The following is a 26,691-nucleotide window of genomic DNA, read 5'->3' on the forward strand; positions in this document are numbered from 1 at the left end:
AGGAATTTCTGCCTCTTCCTATCCATGCTGAGATTTTATCTGGTTTGAGCTTGTGCAGCTTGTCTGCTGGAAGTCATGAAACCTGTCCATGTCCATCAAGAAATACTGTTTTGGACTTTAAAGACTTCCCATGGAAGCCTCACCCTCCTTGGGAAGCAGAAAGGGGATATACTGGTGTTTGGTGGGGGTGATAGGGGAGGATGGGTGGGTGAGAAAACTGGGATTGACACACAAAACAACCTTGTTTCAAATTTAAATAAAAAAAGGAAAAAGATACTGTTTTGCTGGGCTCATCCACTATGACTCCTTATAATTTATCTTCTGTGATGGTCCCTGAGCCTGAGCAAGAGGGCATTTGACATAGATATCCCATTGAGAGGTAAAAAATAATTAGTTTATTTTTCTCTGAATTTCAGCCATTTGAACATCTCTGTGTTAATCTCCATCTATTAAAAGAAGCTTCTCTGATAAGAGTTGCGGAGAGCTGTGACTAGAAAGCTGAAATTCAAGTTTTCCAGAATTAAGGGGCATTTCTGTTCTACCTTTCAGTTCCAGAAACCAGAAGTTACATTGTCTTAATATATCGTACATGAAGTGAACACATTTTCAATTTATTGGAAATTTGAACAAGAAAAGTGTGAAATATATGATACTGGCCCATCTAAGTGTAAGGGTATGCCAGAACTTAAGGGAAATTTAGGTGAAGTTGCTTGTGCTTGTATGTCACACTGGTAAAGCAACTCAGTTTGTTGTTTGTTTAGACTCCCCGAAGATCAAAATAGAAGATGCAGTAATCTATACCCAAGAACCAGTCTTAGCTTCAGGAATTTAGGCAAATAAAAGGGGGGGTATGTTATGTGGAAATATATGAGCTAAAGATAGCATGATAATTGTGGAGAACTCTACAGAGACAGCTGATCCAAGATCATGGAAAATAATGAACTATAGACCTGCAACTGTGGAAATTACAGGGGAACAAACCAGGCTCTCTGTACATGGGAGACATTTGTGAAGCTTGGACTACCTGAGGGGCCCCTGACAGCACTGGCAGTAGGATCTTGATACAAACATGAGTTCACTTATTGTAGGTCATTGGTTAGGGAAGGATGGCATGCACAATAGAAGTAGGACCATGGTATTATCCTGCTCATGAGCTAGGTTGTTGGAGCCCACAACCCTTATCAGGAAGTCATGCTCAGTCTTTACGCATTGGAGAAGGGTCTGGCCCTTCTCAAACCTGTTGTATCATACTATATTGAGTTATCCTGGGAGCCCTTTACTGATGAGGACCAGGGGACTGATGGTGTCCTAGGGCAGAGTTGAGGGGTTGTGGGAGGAGAAGTGGGAGCCAGAACTGTGATTGGAATGTAAAATGAAATAAAAAAAAAATTAAGTGGGGAAAAAAGAAATAAAAAATTCAGAAATGAATAATGCATATGAAGTTAAATTAAACAAGTGAGACCCAAGATCCCCCAATGTGGCATAGTGACATTGTGGTTGTATAACATAACAGAAAAATTCCATTAACTTATGTTACTATCTGAAGAATTACTACAGCAACTTCTTCTGCATCTAGAAATGTCCACCAATATACAAAACAAGATAACTTTATTCTGTGTTTTCTATTCCCCTTTTAAATTCAAAACTGACTTTTTTTTCTTATACAATATATTTTGATTTTAGTTTCCTTTCTGTCCACCTTTCCATTTCCTGTACCTCCGCTCCTCTTCTCTGGCTCTTTCTCTTTCTCATTAGAACTGGATTCTCAAAGAACAGGCTTTCAAGACATAACCAAATGTGAGAAATTAAAATATAATAAGCTAATGAAAAGCTATCGTATTAAAGTCAGACAAGGCAACCAGCTTCATAAGAGAAACAGAGACCGAAGGGCAGGCACAATAATTATAGACACACTAGGTTTTACACTCAGGAGCTGACAGCAATAATACACATGAACAAAACCTTGTGCAGGTCCCTAAATGCTCTGTTTCTGCTACTTTAGTCTCTGTGAGTTCATATGCTCCTTGTTTAGTTGATTCAGAAGGCCTTGTTCTCCTAGAGTCCACCATCTCCTCTGGCTCTTACACTCTTTCAGCTTTTCCCTTCACATGTTTCCCTGAACAATGAGAGGGGAGATTTATTGGAGATGTCTCAATTAGATTCCTTTTCTGCAAGATGTCTGGGTATGGTTTTTTGTTTAAGATGTTTGATCACATTGTATGAAGATGTGTCTCTGTTTTACCTCACCAGCCTAGAGCATCTTTTGGTTGGTTAATAAAGAGATGAATGGCCAATAGCTAGGCAGAGGGGATAGGCAGGGCTTCCAGCTAGAGAGGGGAATTTTGGGGAAGAATCTGAGGTGTGAGACTCAACAAGGAGACATGAAGGAAGTCAAAGTACTTAGGAAAGGCAACAAATCATTTGACAAAATGTAAGTGAATATAAATTGGTTAATTTAAGTTATAAGAGAGTGTTGGAAACAAGCCTAAGCATTTGTGTCATTAGTTGGGAGCTGGTGGTACAAACAAAGTCTGCTACATGTCTCTTCATCTACATCTATTTCTCTCTGAGGCCTGGGGAAGCTTCTCAGATGATGACTGAATAAGGCACTGAGCATTGGAATATATCATTAGGTATGACTTTATTGAGACTATTATTTATTTTTATTATTTTGGTAGACCAGTAATGTTTGGTTTTGTCTTAGGTCCCTGGGGTATCTAGTCTCTGGCAGTTATTTATGCAAGCAGTGTCCTCCTGTAGTGATATTTTGTTTGTGGTCTGACAGATAAAGTTTTCATGATGATTAGAGTATGGAACTAACCACAAGAATTAGCCATAGACACAAGGCAGTGGTGGCACACATCTTTAATCCCAGCACCCAGGAAGCACAGTAAGGAAGATCTCTATGAGTTCAAGGTTACACAGGATACATGAGATTGATCCAGTCTAAAAGAGAAAGAGAGCCAAACAGTGGTGGTTCACACTTTTGAACCCAGTATTTCGTATTCACATACCTTTAATCCCAGTTTTAGAGTGGTGGAGACAAGAGTGACATGTCTGGGTGGAGAGGGAAATATAAGGCAGGAAGAGACAAGAGTACCCGGCATTTAGTCTGAGGTTTCATAGAGATGGGATTTCCACCTTCCTCTGAAGATTCTGTCAACATAAGAGGTCATTCTTGTGGTTGGTGCCTTTACTTCTCTGATTTTTCAGGATTTACCCCAATATCTAACTTTAGGGTTTTATTATTAAGACTTATGAACAAGTGAATCAAGACAATAATGGGGACACCCATAGAATAAGCTAATCTGACTAGTGAGAGAACACTGACTCTGGTCTGACATATGGGGAACCTGCCTAAAACCAAACTAGATTCCTAAATATCAGTGATTATGGTAGGGCTGGAAAAATATATGGAGTCACTGGCAATGGATCCAAGATCTAACTCTTAATGCAAAAACTCACTTAATGGAGCTAGACAAAGGGAGGGGTGTTGGGGGTACCTTGGTCCTGCCTTCATGAAATAATGGGACAGACTTAGAAGACATCCTAGGGGAGGCTTTACCTTTCCAAGAAGCAGATAGAAGGGGGGCGGGGGTAGGGGTAACAGGAAAAGAGGAAGGAGAGGAGGGAACTGGAATTGCAATGTAAAAAAAAAATCTTAATAAATTTCAGGCCAGGCCTTTGCCAGAGATCCACCTCTCCCTGTGAGACCACCATGAGTCCCTGCCTGCCTGATCTTTGGTTCCCATTGCTGGGCCCCTGCTTGAGGAGAGACCACTTACATAGTTTGGACCATCCAGAGCTATAGACATCTAACTCCTGACCTACCTAAAGCTACCAGGGGGTGTAGAGTAGAGAGAGAGAGACCCCACCAGCACCCACTAAAAGAAGCAATGGAAAGATGGCAATACAATAAAACACCTAATAATAGAAACACAAGCATGACACCACCAGAATCTATCGACTCTATACCAATGAGACGTGGACATCCAAAAGCACATGAAGCAGAAGAGAACAACTTAAAATCAATCAAAAGAAATGAAGACAGTCATTTCATACTCATCGCACACAGTCTCAATTCTGTACATCTCTTCCCCAAACACAAAGGGACACACATTCATAAAAGAAATGCTACTAAAACTCAAAGCTCACATAAAACCTCACACATTCATAGTGGGAGACTTCAACACCCCACTTTCACCACTAGATAGGACCACCAGGCAGAAACTTAAGAAAGAAACAAAAGAACTAACAAAAGTTTTGTCTCAATTGGGTTTCACAGACATCTATAGAACATTCCAACAAAACACATACACACAAAAAAATAAAACCTTCTTCTCTGTTCCACATGTAATGGTTCCTAAAATTGACCACCTACTACGCAACATGACAAAAAGAATTGGCACAGTCCCCCTGTATCTTATCAGACTACCATACCTCAAAGTTGGAATTCAATAACAACTACACAAATTGCAGAAATCCTACAAATGCATGGAAACTGAACAATGTGCAATTTCACAATACCTGGGCCAAAGAAACAAAATAAAGAAACAAATTAAGGACTTATTAGAATTTATCATGAATGAGGACACAACATACCTGAACTTACTTATTAGACACCTTGAAAGCAGTGCTATGAGGGCAGTTCTTTGCACTAAGTGCCCATATGAGAAAAATGGAGGATAGTCACATTAGAGAGTGAACAGCAAGTTTGACATCCTTACAATAAAAAGAAGCAAACTCACCCTGTAGAAGTGGATATCAGAAAACAATCAATTTGAGGGCTAAAAACAATAAAGTAGAAACCAGGAAAACAGTCCAAAAAAAAAAAATAATAATCAATGCAACAAAGAGTTGGATTTTAGAGAAAATAAAGAAGATAGACAAAACTTTATGCAAACTAACTAAAAAGCAGAGAGAGAACATGCAAATTAACAAAAGTAAAAGGGGAACATAACAAAAGACACTGAGGAAATCCAGACAATTTTCAGTCATACTTTATAAACCAATACTCCACAAAATTTGGACATTCAAATGAAATGGACAAATTTCTGGATAACTATCACTTACCAAAACTAAATCAAGAACAAATAAGCAACCTAATTAGACATATAATTCCTAATGAAATAGAGGCAGTCATCAAAAGCCTCCCAACCAAAAAAGCCCAAGGCTCTACCAGAAAACCAAAGAAAGGCTAATACCAATACTCCTCAAATTGTTCCACACAATAGAAGCAGAAGGTCCATTACCAAACTCTTTTTAAGAAGCCACACTTACTTTGAAACCTAAGCCACACGAAGACAGAACTAAGAAAGAACTGCAAACCAATATCCCTCATGAATATTGATGCAAAAAATACTTAATAAAATACTTGCAAACTGAAACCACGAACACATCCACCATGACCAAGTAGGCTTCACTCCTGTGCTGTAGGGATGGTTCAAAATATGAAAATCTATCAACGTGATCCACAATGTAAACAAACTGAAAAGAAAAACCAAATGATCATCTCACTTGATGCTGTAAATATCCAAAAAGCTTTCATGATAAAGGTCTTGGGGGAGGTCAATCAGGGATAACAGGAACATGTCTAAACATAATAAAAGCAATATACAGTAAACCAACAGCCAACATTGAACAGAATGGAAAGAAGCTTAAGGCAATTCCTCTAAAATCAATAACAAGAAAAACTGACCTTTCTATATATATCTCTTCAATATTGTACTAGAAGTTCTAGCTAAAGCAATAAGACAACAAGAGGAAATCAGGAGATACAAATTGGAAAGGAAAAACTCAAACTGTCACTTTTTGCAGACGATATGATAGTTTACATAAGTGACCCAAAAAACTCTACCAGGAAACACCTACAGCTGAAAAACACCTTCAGGAAACTAGCAAGATACAAAATAAACTAAAACAAACAAACAAACAAACAAACAAATAAATAAATAAATAAATAAATTGCCTTACTAAATACAGATGACAAAGTGGCTGATAAAGAAATCAGAGAAACATCATCTTTTAAAATAATCACAAACAACTGAAAATATCTTGGGGAAATGCTTACCAAACACATGAAAGACATATATCGCAAGAATTTTTTTGTCTTTAGAGAAAGAAATTAAAAAAGATATCAGAAAATGGAAATATTTACCATGCTATTGGATAGGTAGGATAAACATAGTAAAAATGGCAATCTTTCCAAAAGCAATATACAGATTCATTGCAATCCCAATCAAAATCCCAGCAAAATTCTTCACTGACCTTGAAAGGATAATAATCAACTTTATATGGAAAAGCAAAAGACTCAGGATAGCCAAAACAACCTTGTCCAAAAAAGGAACTTCAGAAGGCATCACCATCCCTGACTTTTACCTCTTTTAGAGAGCAATAGTCCTGAAAACAGCCTGGTGTTTGCACAAAAGTAGACAGGTGGACCAATGGAATCTGATCAAAAATCCTGATATAAACCCACATACCTAAGAACACCTGATTTTGACAAAACAGCGGAATGTATACAATGGGAAAAAGAATGGATATTAAATAAATGGTGCTGGCACAACTGGGTGATAGTGTGTAGAGGACTGCAGATAGACCCATGTCTATGCACAAAACCCAAGTCAAATGGATCAAAGACTGCAACATGAATCCAGCCACCCTGAATCTCTTAGAAGAGAAAGTAGGAGGTACTCTTGAACAAATTGTACAGGAGAGCACTTCCTGAACATTACCCCAGTGTAAGACACTGAGATCTACAATTTAATAAATGGGACCTTCTAAAACTGAGAAGCTTCTGCCAGGCAAATTAAACAGTTGACAAGACCAAATGGCAGCCCACAGACTAGGAAAAGATCTTCACCAATCATATATCTGTCAGAGAGCTGATCTCCAAAATATACAAAGAAGTCAAGAAACTAGTCACCAAAACACCAAATAACTTATTTTAAAAATGGGGTACAGAACTGAATAGAGAACTCTCAATAGATGAAATCAAAAAGGCTGAGAGACACTTAAGAAACTGCTCAATATCTTTAGCTGTCAGGGAAAAGCAAACCAAAACATCTCTGAGATAACATGGCTAATATTAGGAACACCAATGACAGAATATGCTGGAGAGGATGTGGAGAAAGAAGAACACTCCTACACTGCTGATGGGACTGCCAATTTGTACAACCATTTAGGAGATCAGTATGGCAGTTCCTCAGGAAAATGGTAGTCAGTCTACCACAGAATCCAGTAATCTTACTCTTTGGCATATACTCAAATGATCCACATCCATGCAACAAAGATATCTGTACAACTATGTTCATAGCAGCATTGCTTGTAATAGCAAGAATCTGAAAAATCTGAAAGCAACCTAGATGCCCCTCACATGAAGAGTTGTTAGAGAAGATGTGGCACATGTACACAGTGGAATACTACTCTGGAAAAACAACAACAACAACAACAACAACAAAATGATAATCTTGAAATTCACAGGCAAGTGGATAGAACTTCAAGAAACTACTCTGAATGATATAACCTAGTCACAAATAGAGGAACATGGTATGTACTCACTCATCACTCATATGTGGATTTTAGACATAGAGCAAAGAGTCACGAGCCTATAATTCACACCACCAGAGAAACTAGGATACAAGGAGGATTCTAAGAGATTCACACAAGTTCCCTTTCAGAAGATTAAAGAACAAGATCTCCTGAGTATATTGGGAGTGGGGGGCATTAAGTGGAGAGGGGCGGTAGGAGAAAGAGAATGTGAGGATAGGAAAGCATGTTGGACTAGGAAGATAGAGTTAGGGGAGGAATCAACAAAAGAAACACACACACACACACACAGACACACAACCCACAGAGAAAGAGAGAGCAAAAAGTGGAAGCCATTATAAGTTTCAAGAGAAAACTGACTCTAAAAAAGTATCCAGAGACCTATAAGACTGACCTCAACTAAAACTTTGAGCCCTTCTCTGATAATGAGATTGATGACTAACTTATCCATCATAATAGAGCCCTCATTTAGTAACTGATAGAAACAGAAGCAGGCACTAACATCTAAACACTGAGCTGAACTGGAACCCAGTTGCAGAGATAGAGGATAACAGCAGGCTACAGAAACACAGAGACATCTGATCCAAACATGGGGGAGTTAATGGAGACCCAGACTGATAGCTGGGAAATCAGCATTGGACCCATGCAGACCCCTGAAAGTGGTTCTCAGTGAGAAAGACTGGGCAGTCTAAGGGACCTCTAACAGTGGTATCAGAGTGTTTCCCTGGTGCACAAAAGGACTTTCAGAGCACATTCCCCATGGAGGGATACTCCTTTAATTTAGAGGCAGAATGGAGGGCATAGTCCCTGGTCCAAATGACTTGAAAGATTTAGATGACCCTTCCATGAAAGCATCACCCTACATGTGGAATAGGGGAGGGTGAGATGGGAGGATTTTCAGGGGGCATGTGAGAGGGGAAGAGAGGGAGGGAGGGACAGATAGGGAATTGGGGTCTATTTGTAAAATAATAAAAATAAATTTAAAAATGAAAATGTGACATACTAAAAAAAACCAAAAAAACATATATTTAAAATAATAAAATAACTGGTAGGAAAAAAAGAACCATTTAAACTCATGCTACATTTGCCCCCCCCCCCATTTAAGGCATGAATTCATGAAAAAGTCACTTCATTGTGGCTTTTCAGTCAATGGCACAGGCCAGAGCTCCATGAAAAGTTCTTGCAGGAGTCATTACCAATCAGTCTAGCTACTTTTCTCTTTTATACCTGAGCCTCTAATGAGTTTGGAATTTCTTGTTTTTGTTGCAGTCTCTCTAAAACAAATGACACAGGCCCTAAACTTCAGAGGCACCTGGGCTGCAAATGCTACAGGACTTATGCACTCTAGGTTGGCTGGTTCTGCCTCCTGGCAGCTCATGCTACATGTGCTTTTCTGAGAAACCTCTTGTGTGTTTTTCACACAGCCATCTCCCTCTCTCCTGTGGGTTGTAGAATTTCCCTAGACCCATTCTCATCAGCCTGTCTCTCACAAAACAGTGTCCAACCCAGGAAAATGCTTTTAGCAAGAAGCCTTGTTTGTCTTTCTTCTTTTGTTTCTAAAACACTTTTTTGAGATTTTGTTAAATTTCAAGTGGAAGTTCTTATTAGCCATGTTGTGACACCATATGTTACAAGTAATTTTTTCCCACCAATCTGGTCCCACAGCCATGCCAGCACCAAATAACACAATGAGACTCTGTATTTGACATAATGCTATTGGTCAGTTATTAGTTTCTTGTTGGCTAGCTCTGTCTTAAATATTAACCCATTTCTATTAACCTAAGTATTTCCACGTGGTCTCATTTTACTGAAGAGTGAGTCTGGCATTCTTCTTTCTGGAGTCTACATGCTGCCTCCTCCCTACTACTTCCTGGAATCCTCCTTGTCTACTAGTCCCACCTATCTTGCATTCCTATTGGCCAACAGTGCATTATTCATTAAACAGAATGAGAAACATATTTACAGAATGACATCTCCCATCAAGAAGGTCTTCAGGAAGCATACCTAGTTGTCTGACAGCCATGGATTTGGGGTTAGTATGGGGGTGCCTGTTTCAGTTGGCAAATGTTTCACTGTCCTGCTCAGCTGGTATATTCAACCTGAATCCCTTTATTTCATTTAAACTCAGGACAAAGCCTGCACCTATGTTCTTTCTCTATGGTATCTATATAAATTTACTACATTACATAATAATACCTATTCTACTTCTTCTGTGGTCAAGTTTTCACTATCTTATTCATTACAATGTAACAATAAGCTCATGATTTTATCATAGTTAACATATGTAAAGGTATCTTTACTTATACCACCTTTTAAGTGATACACACACACACACACACACACACATATTTATATATGATCCCTTTGTAAATAATCAAAAATAACAATAAAACTGTTGTAATCCAAATCTAAAGCTATTTATTATTCTTTAAGCATTTTTTGATATTCTACTACATAGTATTAGGCAAGAAAAATGATTATGCCTGGAGTTAAACATCTTGGACTTTTTAGTGGTGTGGTGAATACATTTCCTTTTTGGAAAACTGGAACAAAACTGTATGTGTATACATGAATTTCTCAGTTCATATTGTTGTTGAATTTTTTCATAAGAGCATAGGAAAGTATGTAAAATTCAGAGAGATGAATAACTTACAAATTGTAGCTGCTTACAGTTTAAACTTATAGTTCACTTCTTACTGTACTCTCTCACAAAAGTAGTTTGAGAGAAATGGGATATATATGAATTAAGACCAATTAGTTAGATTCTTGTCTAATGTCTTACTATTTTAATTTTTATTATCCTTAGTTATAAGCAAGCAAGGCCAATTTGACTCATGGTTCTATATGACCAAAATTTCAAGTCCATGTTTTTGGTCTGCTGGTAAATTCTTGACATTGTATATATGTCATCTAATGGCTACCGTTTGAAAATATATGTACAACTAAGTTATATATCCCCCCTCTCTCTGATATAGAAGACACCAGAATTTCATCATTGATGGCCATTCTATTGACTTTATTTCAATCCAATTGCCTCTCAAATGTTCGATATGTAAACTCTAATAGTTCATTATCCTTAGCTCTCAGAAAAGGTGATTAAATTTTAATGTATTTATCTTGCAATAAATTTTAAATTAACATTTAAACCAAATCAAGTTAATTTAATTATTTAACTGGTAATAAGTATTTCTGGAGATACAACTATCTCTACAGGTTCACTCTGAGTTCCCACCGTAGGCAAGATCCTTGACCCCCAAAGCAGGGCCTCTGCTAACAAAAGAGGCCTCAGCTGGAGAGTGCCAGTTTCCAGTAAGATCAGACTATTGAGCAGAAACTTCCCAAGTTTCAGCTCAGGCTTTGTCTGCTTCTGCCAGCCATTGGCTAATGCCATTGGCTAGTGGCATCTTCTACTGGATCCTCAGTCCTGACACAATCCCTGGATCCCTGTCTGCACAGAGACCTCTTACAGTACTTGAACCACTCAGAGCCCACCAGGGAAAAACCATGTAGAGAGGGGGAGACCCCACCAACACCTACTGGAAGAAGCTATGAGAAGACTGCAATACAAGAAAACACTTAACAACAGAAAGACAAGCATGACACCACCAGAATCTAGGGAATCTATACCAACTAGAAGAGAACACAACAACAAAGCAGAGGAAGAAGAATGGAAGGACTTAAAAATTACCATCATAAAAATGATAGAGGCCCTCAAAGAAGATAATGATAAAATCCCTTAAAGAAATGGATGAAAAAACAAAAATGTGGAAGAAATGAACAAATTCCTTAAGGAAAGTAAAGAAAGTACAGAAAGCCAAGAAAAAGCAATTAAGCAGGTGAAGGAAATGGTTCAAGACTTGAAAACTGAAATAGAGGAAATAAAGGCAACACAAACCGAATACTGGAAATAGAAAAAAATGGGCAAAAAATCTGGAACTACAGATGCAAGCATAACCAACAGATTTCAAGAGATGGAAGAGAAAATCTCAGGCACAGAAGATAAACTCGAAGAAATAGATTCATCGACCAAAGAAAATCATAAATCCAACAAATCCTTAACACAAAACATCCAGGAAATGTGGGACACCATGAAAAGGTCAAACCTAAGAATAAAAGGCATAGAGGAAGGTGAGGAAGCCCAGCTCAAAGGTGCCAAAAACATATTCAACAAAATCTTCAAGGAAAACTTTCCCAATCTCAAGAAGGACATGCCCACGAAAGTACAAGAAGCATTCTGAAGCCCAAATAGGCTGGACTAAAGAAAAAAGACCCCTCGATATATAATAATCAAAACACCTAGCATACATAATAAAGAAAGAATATTAAGAGCAGTGAAGGAAATAGGACAGGTAACATATAAAGGCAGATCTATTAAAATTACACCTGACGTCTCCATGGAAATCCTCAAGGCCAGAAGGTCCTGGATAGATGTTCTACAAGTATTAAGAGAACACGGATGCCAGCCTATGCTACTATATCCAGCAAAACTCTCAATCACTATAGATGGGTAAAACAAGAAATTTAATGACAAACCCAGGTTTCCCAATACATATCTACAAATCCAGGCCTACAGAAAGTATTGGAAGGAAAACTCCAACCCAAGGAAGGTAACTATGCCCAAAAAATGTAGGCAACAGATAATCCAACTGCACAAGAAATAAAGGGTAAAGCAGAACAAATATATTCACAATACCACAGCCAACAATAAACCTAAATAAACAAGCATCAACAATCAGTGGTCCTTACTCACCCTGAACATTAAGAGTCTTAACTCACCTATAAAAAGACAAAGACTAACAGAATGGATAAGAAGACAGAATCCATCCTTCTGATGCATACAAGAAACACACCTAAGCTTCAAAGACAGATATTACTTCAGGGTAAAGGGTTGTGAAAAGATTTTCCAATCAAATGGAACCAAGAAGCAAACAGGTGTGGCTATGCTAATATGCAACAAGTTAGACTTCAAACCAAATTTATTCAAAACAGATGAAGATGGTCATTTTGTATTCATCCCAGGAGAAATCCATCAACACAAAGTCTCAGTTCTGAACATCTATGTCGCTAATACAAAGGCTCCCACATTTGTAAAAGAAACACTACTAAAATTCAAAGCTCATATCAAACCTCACACACTTATAATGGGAGACTTCAATACACCACTCTCAACATGAGACAGGACCACAAATCAGAAACTCAACAAAGAAACGAAAGAACTAACAGAATTTAGGTCTCAAATGGCATTAACAGATATCTATAGAACATTCCATCCAAAGATAAAAGAATATATATTCTTCTCTACAAAAAAATCAATGCAACAAAGAGTTGTGTTTTTTTGAGAAAATCAACAAGATAGACAAACCTTTATCCAAATTAACAAAAAAGCAGAGAGAGAACATGCAAAATAACAAAATCAGAAACAAAAAGGGGAACATATCAACAGACACAGAGGAAATCCAGACAATTTTCAGGTCATACTTTGAAAATTTGTATTCCACAAAAATTGAAAAATCAAAGGAAATGGACAAATTTCTGGATGACTATCACTTACCAAAATTAAATCAAGAACAGAAAACAACTTAAATAGACCTATAACCCGCAATGAAATAGAAGCAGTCATCAATAGCCTTCCAACCAAAAAAAAGTCCAGCGACAGATGGAATCAGTGCAGAATTCTACCTGACATTCATGGAAGAACTAATACCACTATTCCTCAAACTGTTCCACAGAAGGTTCATTACCCAACTCTTTTTATGAGGCCACAATAACCTTGGTACCCAAGCCTCACAAGGACACTACTAAGAAAGAAAACTACAGACCAATATCCCTGATGAACATTGATGCAAAAATACTCAATAAAATACTGGCAAACCGAATTCAAGAATACATCAGAGAAATTATCCACCATGACCAGGTAGGCTTCATCCCTGGAATGCAGGGATGGTTTAACATAAGAAATTCTATCAACGTGATCCACCATATAAACAAACTGAAAAAGAAAAAACATATGATTATCTTCCTAGATGCTGAAAAAGCCTTTGACAAAATTCAACATCTTTTCAACATAAAGGTCTTGGAGAGATCAGGGATAACAGGAACATACCTAAACATAATAAGAGTAATATACAGCAAATCAACTGCCAACATCAAACTGAATGGAGAGAAACTAAACCAATTCCTCTAAAAATCAGGAACAAGACAAGGCTGCCTCTCTCTATATATCTCTTCAATATTGTAATGCAAGTCCTAGCTAATAAGACAACAAAAGGAGATCAAGTGGATCCAAATTGGAAAGGAAAAAGTCAAACTGTCTCTATTTGCAGATGCGACCCAATAAACTCTACCAGGGAACTCCTACAGCTCATAAACACCTTCAGCAAACTAGCAGGATACAAGATAAACTCAAAAAAAATCAGTAGCCCTAATTTTTTTCAGACGACAAAGAGACAGAGAAAGAAATCAGAGAAATATCACCCTTTACAATAGTCACAAGCAACATAAAGTATCTTGGGGTAATGCTTACCAAACAAGTAAAAGAATTATACAATAAGAACTTTTTGGCTCTAAAGAAAGAAATTAAAGAAGATACCAGGAAATGGAACGATCTCCCATGATCTTGGATAGATAGGATAAACATAGTAAAAATGGCAATCTTGCCAAAAGCAATCTACAGATTCAACTCAATTCAATCCCCATTAAAATCCCACCAAAATTCTTCAGTGACCTTGAAAGGACAATAATAAACTTTATATGGAAAAAAAAAAAGACCCAGGATAGCCAAAACAAACCTATACAATAAAAGAACTTCAGGAGGCATCACCATTCCTGACTTTAAGCTCTACTACAGAGCTATAATTCTGAAAACAGCCTGGTATTGGCATAAAAATAGACAGGTAGACTAATGGAATGAAATTGAAAATCCTCATGTTAAATATCACACCTATGAACACATGATTTTCGACAAACAGCTAAAATTATACAATGGGGCGATGACAGCATCTTTAACAAATGGTGCTGGCACAATTGGATGAGGGTGTGTAGAAGACTGCAGATAATCCCATGCACAAAACTCAAGTCCAAATGGATCAAAGACTTCAACATCAATCCAGCCACATTGAACTCTTAGAAGAGAAAGTAGGAGGTATCCTTGCACAAATTGGTGTAGGAGACTGCTTCCTGAACATAACTCCAGGGGCACAGGAACTGAGAGAAACAATAAATGGGACCTCTTCAAACTTAGAAGCTTCTGTAAGGCAAAGGACAGAGTCGACAAGACCAAATAGCAGCCCACAGACTGGGAAAAGATTTTCACCAATCCTATATCCGTCAAAGGGCTGATCTCCAAAATATACACAGAACTCAAGACACTAGTCAACAGAACACCAAATAACCCTATTAGAAAATGGGGTACAGAACTGAAGAAAGAATTCTCAATAGAGGAAATCAAAATGCTGAGAGACACTTAAGAATATGCCCCACATCCTTAGCTATCAGGGAAATGCAAATCAAAACAACTTTGAGATACCATCTTACTCCTGCCAGAATGGCTAAAATTGGAAACACCAATGATGACTCATGTTGGAGAGGATGTGGGGAAAGGGGAACACTCTTCCACTGCTGGTGGGAGTGCAAACTCATACACCCATTTTTAGATCATTATGGCGGTTCCTCAGGAAAATGGGAATTAGTTTACCACACAGCCTGGCAATCCCTCTCTTAGGCATATACCCAAAGGTTTCACATCCATGCAACAAAGACATGTGTTCAACTATGTTCATAGCAGCTCTATTTCTAATAGCAAGATCTGGAAACAACGTAGATGCCCTTCAATTGAAGACTGGTTAATGAAGATGTGGCACATCTACACAATGGAATACTACTCTGCAGAAAAAATAATGGTATCTTGAAATTCACAGGCAAGTGGATGGCACTTGAATAAACTATCCTGAATGAGGTAACCCAGTCACAAAAAGAGGAACACAGTATGTACTCACTCATATATGGATTTTAGACCTAGATCAAAGGATCACCAGCCTATAATTCACACCACCAGAGATACTAGGATACAAGGTGTTTTCTAAGAGATTCATATAAAGTCCCTCGCAGAATCGGGATGGGACAAGCCCTCCCCCCCCCCCCGAGCAAAGTGGAAGTGGGGGCAGCGAATGGAGAGAGAAATAGGAGAAAATTAGGAGGAAAGGAAAACACATGCGACCAGGAAGATTGAGGCTGATTAGGAATAGAAGACAGAAGAGAGACAGAGAGGGACAGAGAGAGAGAGAGAGAGAGAGAGAGAGAGAGAGAGAGAGAGAGAGAGAGAGAGAGAGAGCATAAAAGAGGGAGCTAGTATTGGTTTGAAGATAAAATTGAACACAAAGAAAGGCCGAGAGAATTACAAGACTGCTGCCAGCTAACAATTTGAGCTTCAGTGTAAAATCTACCATAAATGCCCTTTCCGGATAGTGAGATCAACAACTAACTTATTCATGGAGCCCTCATCTAATGACTGTTGGAAACAGGAGCACATACCCATACATAACTACTGAGTCAAACTAGCATCCAGATGCAGATGGAGAGGACAACCCAACGCAGTAGAAACACATAGAGACAGCTGAACAAGGAGGAGCTGAGGGGCCACCAGACTGATAGCTGGGAAGCCAGCATGGGACTAACTCCGGCTCCCCTGAATATGGGTCCCAGCCAGAAGGACTGAGCAGTCTAAGGGACCTCAGATAGTGGAGCTAGGATGTTTCCCTGGTGCACAAAAGGACCTTGCTAACACATCCCCCATGGAGGGATAACTGCCTTACCCTAGAAACAGGAGAGAATCCCTAGTCCCTACTTCTCATGACCTGTCAGATTTAGATGACCCCAACTGGATGGCATTCCTCTATATATGGTATTGCGGTGGGGGGATGGGAGGGGAGAGTGGTTAGAATGTATGTGAGAGGGAAGAGAGGGTAAAAGAGAGGGAAGGAGGGAAGGAAGGGGAGAGGGAGGGAGGGAGAGAGAGGGAACTGGGAATGACATGTAAAATATTAAATTAAATTTAAAAAAATGCTTTAACTCCAAAATTTAAGTTCAAGGACAAGTTACTGGTGAAAAGGATTTCTATTTTTGTTTCCACAGAAAATGAAATGCTATGGATTCCTTCCAGACTAATGTGGTTTGATCAAGCCAGACAGGCTGAAACAGAGTACCAGGTGATCCTACATTCAAAACAGCTCGACAAAGCATCCTTGCTGACTACAGCCAGGATTTGCATCTTCTTAGAATCTCCCATGACAGGAGGAATTACCAGCAGGAATTAATTTTGGAAAGAATGATGCCCAAATTTCCAAATATTGTCAATAATTTTTTCATTTAAATGGACTTGGTTATATAAAATAAAAAATATATAAGTATTTCCTAAAGCTAAACTTTCAGTAAATATCATGACTATTTGCAATCAGTTTGTCTAAACAGTCCTGCTACAAGAGTTGGCAAATTTGAAAATCGGACTCTAGCTCAATAAGAATTCCTATATGCCATGAAAAAGATAAACCTAGACAAGAAGATCAATGACTAATGAGTAGTTAAATGACAAATAGATAGATAGATAGACAGATATATAATAGTGAAATATTTCTACATCCTAATATACCTCTCTGCCAATGCAGCAATCAAAATCAGTCCAAATTGAACTGAAATAGAAAAAGCCCATATTTAATGGATACAACACTCCTGGATAGCATTCCAGCCCCCCCCCAGTGAGTTCACTGAAAAGGGAGACTGGAAAAACCACCAGTCTTTTCACCTGTGGACATTTTATATACCCTGTGGCAGTGGTCTTTATTAACTCTTTCGGCGTGGTCATCACTTGCTCAGCATCTGAGATGCATTAGGGTTTGAAGAGAGATGTGGAGGGGGCTTGGGTGCAACCTTCACCATAACATCCAAGACGTTTTGAGTAGTATATGGATGACAGGGGCTGGGGTAAAGCTTCTAACTCAACATACCCGACTCTGTGTATATGCATGCTGGTTCATGTGGGACTTCTTACTGCTGACAAAGAACTATATAGGGGAGGGGGAGAGTCAGGAGTTGTTGAGCTCACATTCAGTGGGTAATATGAGTGAAGAAGCATTCTATTAAATGCCACCCTGTAGACCTCAGACACCTGTTCCTTAAGGAGGTGAAGGCAGGCCGATAAGAGAAAAAATAGATTGTTATCATTGCCCCTATGAATATGGCTAGCAATTCAAAGAGTAAGAATTGTCAGAAGGAAGAGAATAGAGAAGTATCCTGGTAGTACAGAAGGAGCTAGGGTGAATGAGTGAGACAGGAGAGAAAATGTGTCCTTCATTGGGACATAGAAGATAATCAGAGGAAATTTAAATCTCTGAACCTCTCAAGTTACATTTGAAACCTGTTAATCCCTGACTATGAAGCCTGCAAAAGAGGTACACCTGTCTGTACTTTTAGTAGAAAACTTTACTAATGAACTAATGAACTACAGGTACCCCAGCCATCAAATGCCACCAGATCTGAGAAGGATAAGTAGATGAGCAGATAAGTAGATAAGAAGACAGCTTTTTGAGCTAAAGTAGTCCTAGGTTTTACTGAAATGGGAAGGTGGGGTCCCCATTTATCCCCATGACAGTAATTGGAGTGAACTGTGAGACCAAGTAAGAGGTCAAAACAGAGTACCTAGCTCCCATTTCCAAAAGAAAAGTAAGGAAATTAATCTGCTGCCTGCAGTGTTACTCTAGGCACAGAGAGGGCAATGGGAGTCGCCAAGTCAGGGTCATGTCAGTCCTCTTGAAGGGCTGAAAACTCCACCTCAACCCATGCCCCACAGTTTAGCTCTTAGAGATTATGTTGGATGCAACAGGCCCAGGGCCAAAACTGAACAGAAAGGTACTCCAAGCCCCCTAGCCTCCTAGATACTTGGATCCTGAGGACTATTTGGCTGCAAAAGAAACTTCCATGTAGTCTCCAGGAAATTCAACTCTGAAAAGTATTGTGGGTATAGGCTGCCCACATGTCATAGTTACATGTCCCTTTCCAGCACAGACTAATGGGTACACAGGTATTGCTTTCCAAAAATATGACTTTGAATAATTTCTTGTCTGCTCCCCAATCAGGAGCCCACCATCTCTCCCTTCTCCCTCTGATGTAACTCTGAAGTATTTCCTTTAAAATCATAGCAATAGACAAAGAGGACACTTCCTCTGGAGGCTGCTGTGTCAGATTGGTGGATAGAGTCCTTCCCTCAGAAGGATATAGCAATCAATAAACCTTGTGAATTTGCTGTGGTGGGTCTGTCTCCCTGGTCTCTTTGGGAACCTTCTTGCCCTGGGCACAACACTCTGGCAGACTGCATAGTTCAAAGGCTGTCACAATCTCAGCTACCAGTGTTTGTGAAGCTGGATCTCCCCTCCATGGCTTGGCATAGAGAATGAGCCACATGGGGGCATTCTGATCCCCAGTATTCAGGCTGACAACAGAAGATGGACCCCAGCATCCTCCATGGTTGAGGGTCAAGACAATATCTTGCCAAATGACCATCTTGTCTGTATTTGTAACAGGCTCCTGTTGGAGTTGACTTGGGTTGAACTCCAGTGGGGTGGAAGCCTTGTGATGGTCGACTTCCATTGTATCCCTTGTAGCCTCCAACATTTTGCTGGCAAAAATTTCAAGATCACTGAGGATGGTAAAATCAAAAGTTCCCTCCAGTGGCCATCATGTCCCATTGTCAAGAACATATTGGGGCCATGCCTTAGTACACAGAGAAGCCAGGCATTTAAGACATATGGTGTCAGATATAGCCAATTTAAAAAATTTTGCAAAAGGCTTCAAGGGCTTTTGGGAATCTGGTTTCAAATAGCAGGTGCTCATTTCATAAGTCTATGTCAGAACCTAAAGCTTAACACAATGTGTTCACTGTGATAGGCCTTGGGTCAAAAAATAAAAGTGGCATGAGAGAATCTCTAGAACAGAACGTCTTCTGAAGAAGGGTTCCCAATGGACAAGGTACATCTTTATCCCAATAATGGCCAGGGTACTGGCATAGCTGTGTCTTTTGCAGGACACCCCGGAAATCACAGCAGGTCCTGTGCCTCTTAGGCAAAGACTTGGAAAGGATAATTTACCCATTCAAAATCAGATCCAACCCTAGTGGAGAGCAGGTGTGGGGAAGGAGTGATTTCCCACTATGTAGCCCTGGGCTAGTGGGGGGATAAACAGACCCTCTTGGTGGAACCTTCACCAGAAAAGTTTCTAGACCCAGATAAGCCTCTCCCAAGACAAGGACATACACCCAGACTAAACATTAGCAGCTGCATTGAGGCCACAAGGGGCATAAGGGAGGTTGACCACCATGACGTTCCATCCTCCTGGAGGTCAACCTGTAAGACCCTCAGAAGGAGGAGTGTCCTAGTTTTGGTCAGTACCCCCAAGAACTCAATGGCTGGTCCAGTTGATGCAACATGCAAGAGGCTTTAATGAACAGGAAATGTTTGCACAAACAGGCCCAATCAGCACACAGGCTGGAGAGAAGAATCATTCTCCAGGCATAGGCATTTTTAAAGGAAAAACCCACAAGCTTAGGGAGTGGGTATGACTCTTTGTCCATTGAACATGTGACCCTTTGAGGCTGGGATGGTCTCATTGTTAGGATCAGCAGACCTTAGGGCCTTCGGGTGTGCTAATTAATCTTGTCTGGGCAAACTGGAGTTGCAGCTATCTCTTTGTTTCTTAAGGACCCTTGCTGACACACTGAAAGGAGGGGCAGTGTAAATTCTTGGTATCCTGCTATCTTAGGCCCAGTGGTTAGCAAATTCCAGGAACTAAGTCACAATGGCCTTGGTCATCTTTCTGGGTCAGACTGCCTGGTATTCCAATTATTTGGGTTTCATTTCATTTCTTTGCTAGTTTAACTCTTTCAAACCCAAGTCAACTCCTCTAGGAGTCTGCAACAAATGTGGCAAGATGGTCATATGGCAAGATATTGCCTGGATTCTCAGCCATTTACAAGACTTTGCCCTGTCTATCATCAGCCTGGATACTGAAAATTAGAATACCTCTATGAGAGCTTGTCTTCTATGACAAGCCAAGGAGGTCTAGCCTCACCAACACTAGCAGCTGAGATTGTCACAGACTTCCCATGACTCAGCCTGGTGGAGGACTGATGCAGTCCAGACTTGGTGACTCCCAGTGCCCTCTGCCAGCTTAGGGCAACACTGCATATAGCAGGTAAGTCCATTACTTTTCTTTTGGACTCAGGAGCTGTTTTGGTCTCACAGTTCCCTCTTCATTTCCTGTCATGGGGATGGATGGGACACCCTCCTTCCCATTTCTGTAAAACTTGGGACTGTTTTAGCTCAAAAAGCTGTCTCACTAATGCTCATCTACTTCTCCCTCTCAGATCTGATGGTGTTTGATTATTGGGGTACCTGTAGCTCATTAGTTCATTCGTTATGTTTGCTACTAAAAGTACAGACAGGTGTACCTCTTTTATAGGCTTCATAGTCAGGGACTAACAGGTTTGAGATGTAACTTCAGAGGTTCAGAGTTTTAAATTACTTCTGGTTGTTTTCTAAAAATGTTCATGCTCTTTAACAGAAAGCATAGACTTTTACTACAACACCAAGATGTAAATATATTCCTGCTGTCTTACAGATACCTGTAATTTCCTGAAAGAAGTTCTTCTATATCATGAAATCTGGTCTGATAAAAAAAACAGTCTCTAGATCTTATTTTTATCCCAGCCATTTTTGCGCATATCTTTCAGGTCTACTCCTGCTCAGGCCAAGGCCAATTTACAGAGGATCTTTCAGATAATCCTATACCTGTTCCTGGGACTTCACTATTAGTATCACCTATCCAGTCTTCAGGATACTTCAGGACAGGTCTATCCAATAGCTAGCACCCTTGACCCTCTGGTGTTCCAAGGTGTACCAATTAAAGACACATCTGCTCTTCTGTCTCACTCATTCACCCTTGCCTCTTCTGTACTACCAGGACATTTCTCCATTTTTTTTTCCCATGGCTAGCCTATTCATAGGGCCAATGATAACAATCTATTTTATTTTTCTTCTAGCAACATGTCTTTGTTGTCTCCTCATGGAATAGGTGACTGACATCTACAGGATGGCAGCTAATGGAATGCTTCTTCACCTGCTGAAGATGAAATTACCAACTCCCTACTCTCCTCCTCTCACACATCATTTCTTGTCAGCAGTAAGAAGCCAGGCATGATGTGTTGTGCACATACCCAAATATTATGGTGGAGGTTCCACAATTCTCATTCCCTCATCTCCCTCCAAGCCCTGCTATATTTCAAAATGCTAGGCAAATAATGGCCCCTCCCCTAGAGATATTCAACTGTCTCCTAGAGAACAGACTTGTGGTTTTTCTGATCTCCCTTACCCACTTCCTCTCTTGGGGACTGGAAGGTCATTTGGGAGCACTATATCCATTAAACATGGGCTTTTCTAATTTGGTTTGATTTGGCTTAATTTGAATTGTTGCATTGATGGGAGGCTTACCAGGATGTTAGGGACTTTTCAGGTAGATACATGGTAGATAAATGATTGCTCATAGAAAAATGATAGATGAATAGATTCTAGATAGATGCTATAATCATACATACATAAATAATATAGATGTTTTATGATGGATAGAAAGATGATAGATAGATAGATATATGGCAGTAGATGATACATTGATAGGTATAGATATGTAAATGGCTAGATAACAGATAGATGATACATACATAGTTGATAATGATAGTTATACAAAGATAAGTAAATTATAATATATAGAGATGTACAAAGATAGATAAATAAATGATTGATAAACCAACAGTATCCTTTAGTATTTCTCATTTTCATTGTATATGGCAATTTCCTGCTTAAGTAACATCCGATATATATATATATATATATATATATATATATATATATATATATATATTCCATCTTGGTGGAATTGTGAGATAAAAGTAAATTATAACAATTATAATAATTCTGTTTTCACTAAGAAAATTCACTTGATTAGATATATCAAACTGGAGCAATCCTTCAAATACAAATAATAAAAAATACAAAAAAAAACAAAAAACAAAAAACAAAAATCTTTTTTTTTCCTTCTGCTTTTCCCTGATCTTGAGTGACTCTGGGTCCTGGCAAGATTCTAATCCACATCAACCATCTTTAGTCTCTTTCTTCCCCTGCTAACATACCATTTACTATATATGTTTTCATAATAGTGAATCTTGAATAGACTCACACACTTTCTCTCTGTTATCTCCTGTGGATGTTCTTGAAAGTTCCCTGCAGTTTGGACATAGCCATGAATTCTGTTAGCTCAGGTGTTTTTTTTTTTTTTTTTTTTTAACTAAGCTCACTTTGTTTTGTTTTTAAATCTCTCCATGTTCTCAAACCCCTATGAACATATAGAATTCAAACAAGACCCAGAACTTTCTAAAAGTAATCATATGTAATAAAGTCTTCCAAACAGTTCCTGTAAACACATATCTTTGACCTGTCACAAAAACAAATTATTTATAAAACTCACAGTAGTGTCTGGTTTTATATGTCAACTTTACACAAGCTAGTGTATTCAGAGAGGCAAGTGCCTCAGTTGAGGAGACGCCTCCATGACATCCAGATGTAAGACATTTTCTCAGTTAGTGATCAAAACAGGATGGCCTACCCCACTGTGGGTAATGCCATCCATGGGTCAGTGGTAATGGTTTCTATAGGAAAACAGCCTGAACATGTCAGGAAAGGTAAGCCAGTAAACAGTAATCCATGGTCTATACATCAAGTGCATACTCTGTGTTTCAGCCCTCTTGACTTCTTATTTTGACTTCCTCCAATGGTGGACTATGATGTGGAAATATAAACCAAATAAATCCTTCCCTACCTAACTTACCTTTGGGCTATGATATTTCACTGCAGTAATGGAAACCCTAGCTATGAATACAATTCTGCTTCTTTTGTATATGTTTGATCAATATTTGATTTCTCATGGAAAATGAAATGAGAAACATGTTTAAAATACCAACATTTATCAGATTTAGGCCCTAGGTTCCATGAATGTGATAAGGGTAAGTGAGTTCTAACCATTTTGTACAGATTTCCCTACAGAGAAAAATACCTAAATAACACATGCTTGAACATCTCTGTAATTTATTTTCAAAATGATAATCCCTATGAATATAGACTTGAGAGGTTTTACCTTGATGATATAGAGATCTAATATGTTCTTAAATCTAATAAGAGCACTATAATAATCTGGTCTTATACCATTTATTAACTAAAAGTTTAAAAGTTCTTTTTATAACTATAAGTATTGTACTTTATAATTTTGCCGTTATACAAAACTACTTAAAGATACTTCTAAATACTATTCTACTTTGTACCAAAATTAAACACTGGAATCAAGACCTGGATTAATCCAATAATTTAAACGAATGCTGTCAAGTTCCTTGAAAGTCATCTCTCTCATTCTGAATATTCTCAATAGAAATCAGTATATGTCTCCTTTTGTGTAGCAATAGAGGGTCCTGATGGGAGATTTCATTTTGTATATGTTTCTCATACTGGTTAATAATAAAGCACTGTTGGCCAATAGGAAAGGAAGATAGGAGGGACTAGGAGACAAGGAGGAAATAGGAAGTAGGAAGGGGAGTCAAGATGGAGAATCTGAAGAAAGCAGTGTGCTGCCAGCTCCCCGGTAAGAGAAATACATAGATCAGCAGAAATGGGTTAATAATTAAGGCAGAGCTAGCTGATAAGAAACAAGTAACCGGGCCAACAGCATTGTATCAAATACAGAGTCTCTGTGTATCATTTGGGGCTGGCGCGCGCGCCTGCAGGACAATAACAGGCGGCGGACAGAAAAACCGTACCCCTTACAGGGTCCAGAAAAACCGTACCCCTTACAGGGTCCAGACTATACTATGATATAACTTTTGTTGCAAGTACGCAAGGTTCTTATTTATTCACAATTGCATTAAACTCCTAGTCCTTCTGTCACACTGTTAAATTTGAAACTTAGATGCTGAGCTAGAATGACTAGAGGACCCCTATCCATGCTATGCAAACTCTCTGCTTAGTTTCTACTCTGAGATGTAACTGTAAAAATAGACTCCATGGGACACAAATCCCCTTCAGATTTGGTAGAAATTCTGAATGACAGCATAGAACGTCAGTGATCTGCTGGTGAAACCAGACTTGAACACATGGCTCTTTCACTTTTGTGCTCTGGAACTTGCAGCTGAATCTACAATGTTCTGAGCTTCAGTTCATTCTACCATGGTGACAGCAGAATAAAAAAAAGTGTGAAGCAAAGGTTACTATAATGCATTTTTAAATGTCACTTGAATGTATGTATACAATTTCAGGTTTAACTACTAGGTATTAGATATTATCCATAAAATACATTTTTCAAAATGTGTGGTTGTGTTATTCAATAATTTTGTACATGGGTTTTGTACATACACTTGTACAGTGCATTTTGATAAACTCAACACACAATATGTATATTAGCTTTTTATTTTCACATTTTTTACTTATATTTGAGAATTTCATATTTGAGTATTGAATTTCTGTTAGATACCCCATTTTACTTCCTTTCCCACCCCAATCCCATTTCTTCTCAAAGTCATGTAGTTTTGTGTACACACACACACACACACACACACACACACACACACACACGGGGAGAGAGGAAACATACAACTGCTTGGATCTATTTAGCTTTCTCCATATATTTGGGTTGTTACTAGTAGGTTCTCATATACAAAGAAGACCTATTCTCCCTATTTCAGCAACTTATTGCTGTTCACTTAGAAATGTGATCTTATGAGGTATCCCCATCCACATAAGCATGACAGTTATTGGTATCATTTTTAGGTAGTCTAAATAATATCATTACTGATATTAATGGGTGCAACATCCCTGTTATATGTAGAAGACACTGATAATGTTTTATTCTGTCCTTGATAATAGCAAATATTAACTCACATCAGCTATTTCTTTATATTTTTATTTATTGTTATTTATTATTTTTATGTATTACATCCAGACTGCAGTTTCCCCTTCCACCATTGCTCCAAGTGCCCTCTCCCCCATACCTCCTCTCTAACCTATATTCAGAAAAGAACAGGCCTGTCAGGGATATCACCTGAACAGAACATAACAAGTTACAATGAATCTAGGCATGAACCCTCATGTAAGGTTGGTAGCTCACTAGGAGGAAAAGGGTCCTATGAGAAGGTGAAAATATCAGAAATACCCCCACTCTCATTGTTAGGAGTCCCACAAAGCACAAAGCTACAAATCCTCTGTGACTCCCTAATAGTCCTACTTAGTTGACTCTGTAGGCTGTGTTATCCTGATATCCTTGACCCTCTCCTTGACCCCCTGGATCCTGTCCTCTTCTGTGGGGTTCCCTGGGAGACATTCCCTGTCTGATGATGATTGGGCTAGGCTCTGATCTAGGATGATAGCAGAATATCATCACATTATGAATCATTTCATTGAATTTTTTTTTTTTTTTGTCATTTCAGTTCATTCCTAGGTCTCTGAGATATTCAGCTTCTGGTTCCTGGTCATCCAGGCAGTGTCAGTAATGGGCCCCCTAGTGTGGCATAGACCTCAAAGTTAGACAAGTCTGTGTCATCATTTCTCCAGGGTATCTTGCAGTCAGGACAAATTGTAGGTTGAAGGTTTATGTCATGTTGTGTCCTAGCCCTACTACTGGAATCACTGCCTGGTTACAGAGGCTGCTTGGTTCATGCTTCATATGTAACAATTCTCTGCCTGCCCTGCCAGCCAGCTCCCAAATAGTGACAAGGGGACTTTTTATTAATCTTGAAAATGTGGCCTATAGGTTAGGTTTATTCCTAAGTAGCTCTTATAACTTAAATTAACATATTTATATTAATCTATGATTTATCACATGACATTATCTCTCTTCCACTTTGCACCTTGGGTTTCCTCTCTGTGTCTCCTTGAGTCTCTCTCCCACTTGCTGTCTACTTCCTCTCTCTGCCTAGAAGTCCTGCATATACCTACTGCTTAGATACTGGTCACTCAGTTCTTTATTAAATCAATCACATTACATCTTCACACAATATAAAAAAATCCC

At 38.9% G+C, this 26,691-nt stretch overlaps 1 protein-coding gene across 1 annotated transcript in view; it reads right to left on the reverse strand.

Annotated features, from left to right (window-relative positions):
- Positions 1-19,185, reverse strand: part of LOC127223153 (40S ribosomal protein S2-like) — a 53,112-nt gene extending 33,927 nt beyond the window's left edge. The window contains exon 1 of the mRNA XM_051185659.1: positions 18,829-19,185. Within this exon, the coding sequence (XP_051041616.1) occupies positions 18,829-19,185 (357 nt within the window). The remainder of the gene's footprint in view (positions 1-18,828) is intronic.
- Between the last annotated feature and the right edge of the window lie 7,506 nt (positions 19,186-26,691).

This window comes from Phodopus roborovskii, unplaced genomic scaffold, assembly GCF_943737965.1.
Source record: "Phodopus roborovskii unplaced genomic scaffold, PHOROB, whole genome shotgun sequence".
Taxonomy (NCBI): Eukaryota; Metazoa; Chordata; class Mammalia; order Rodentia; family Cricetidae; genus Phodopus; species Phodopus roborovskii.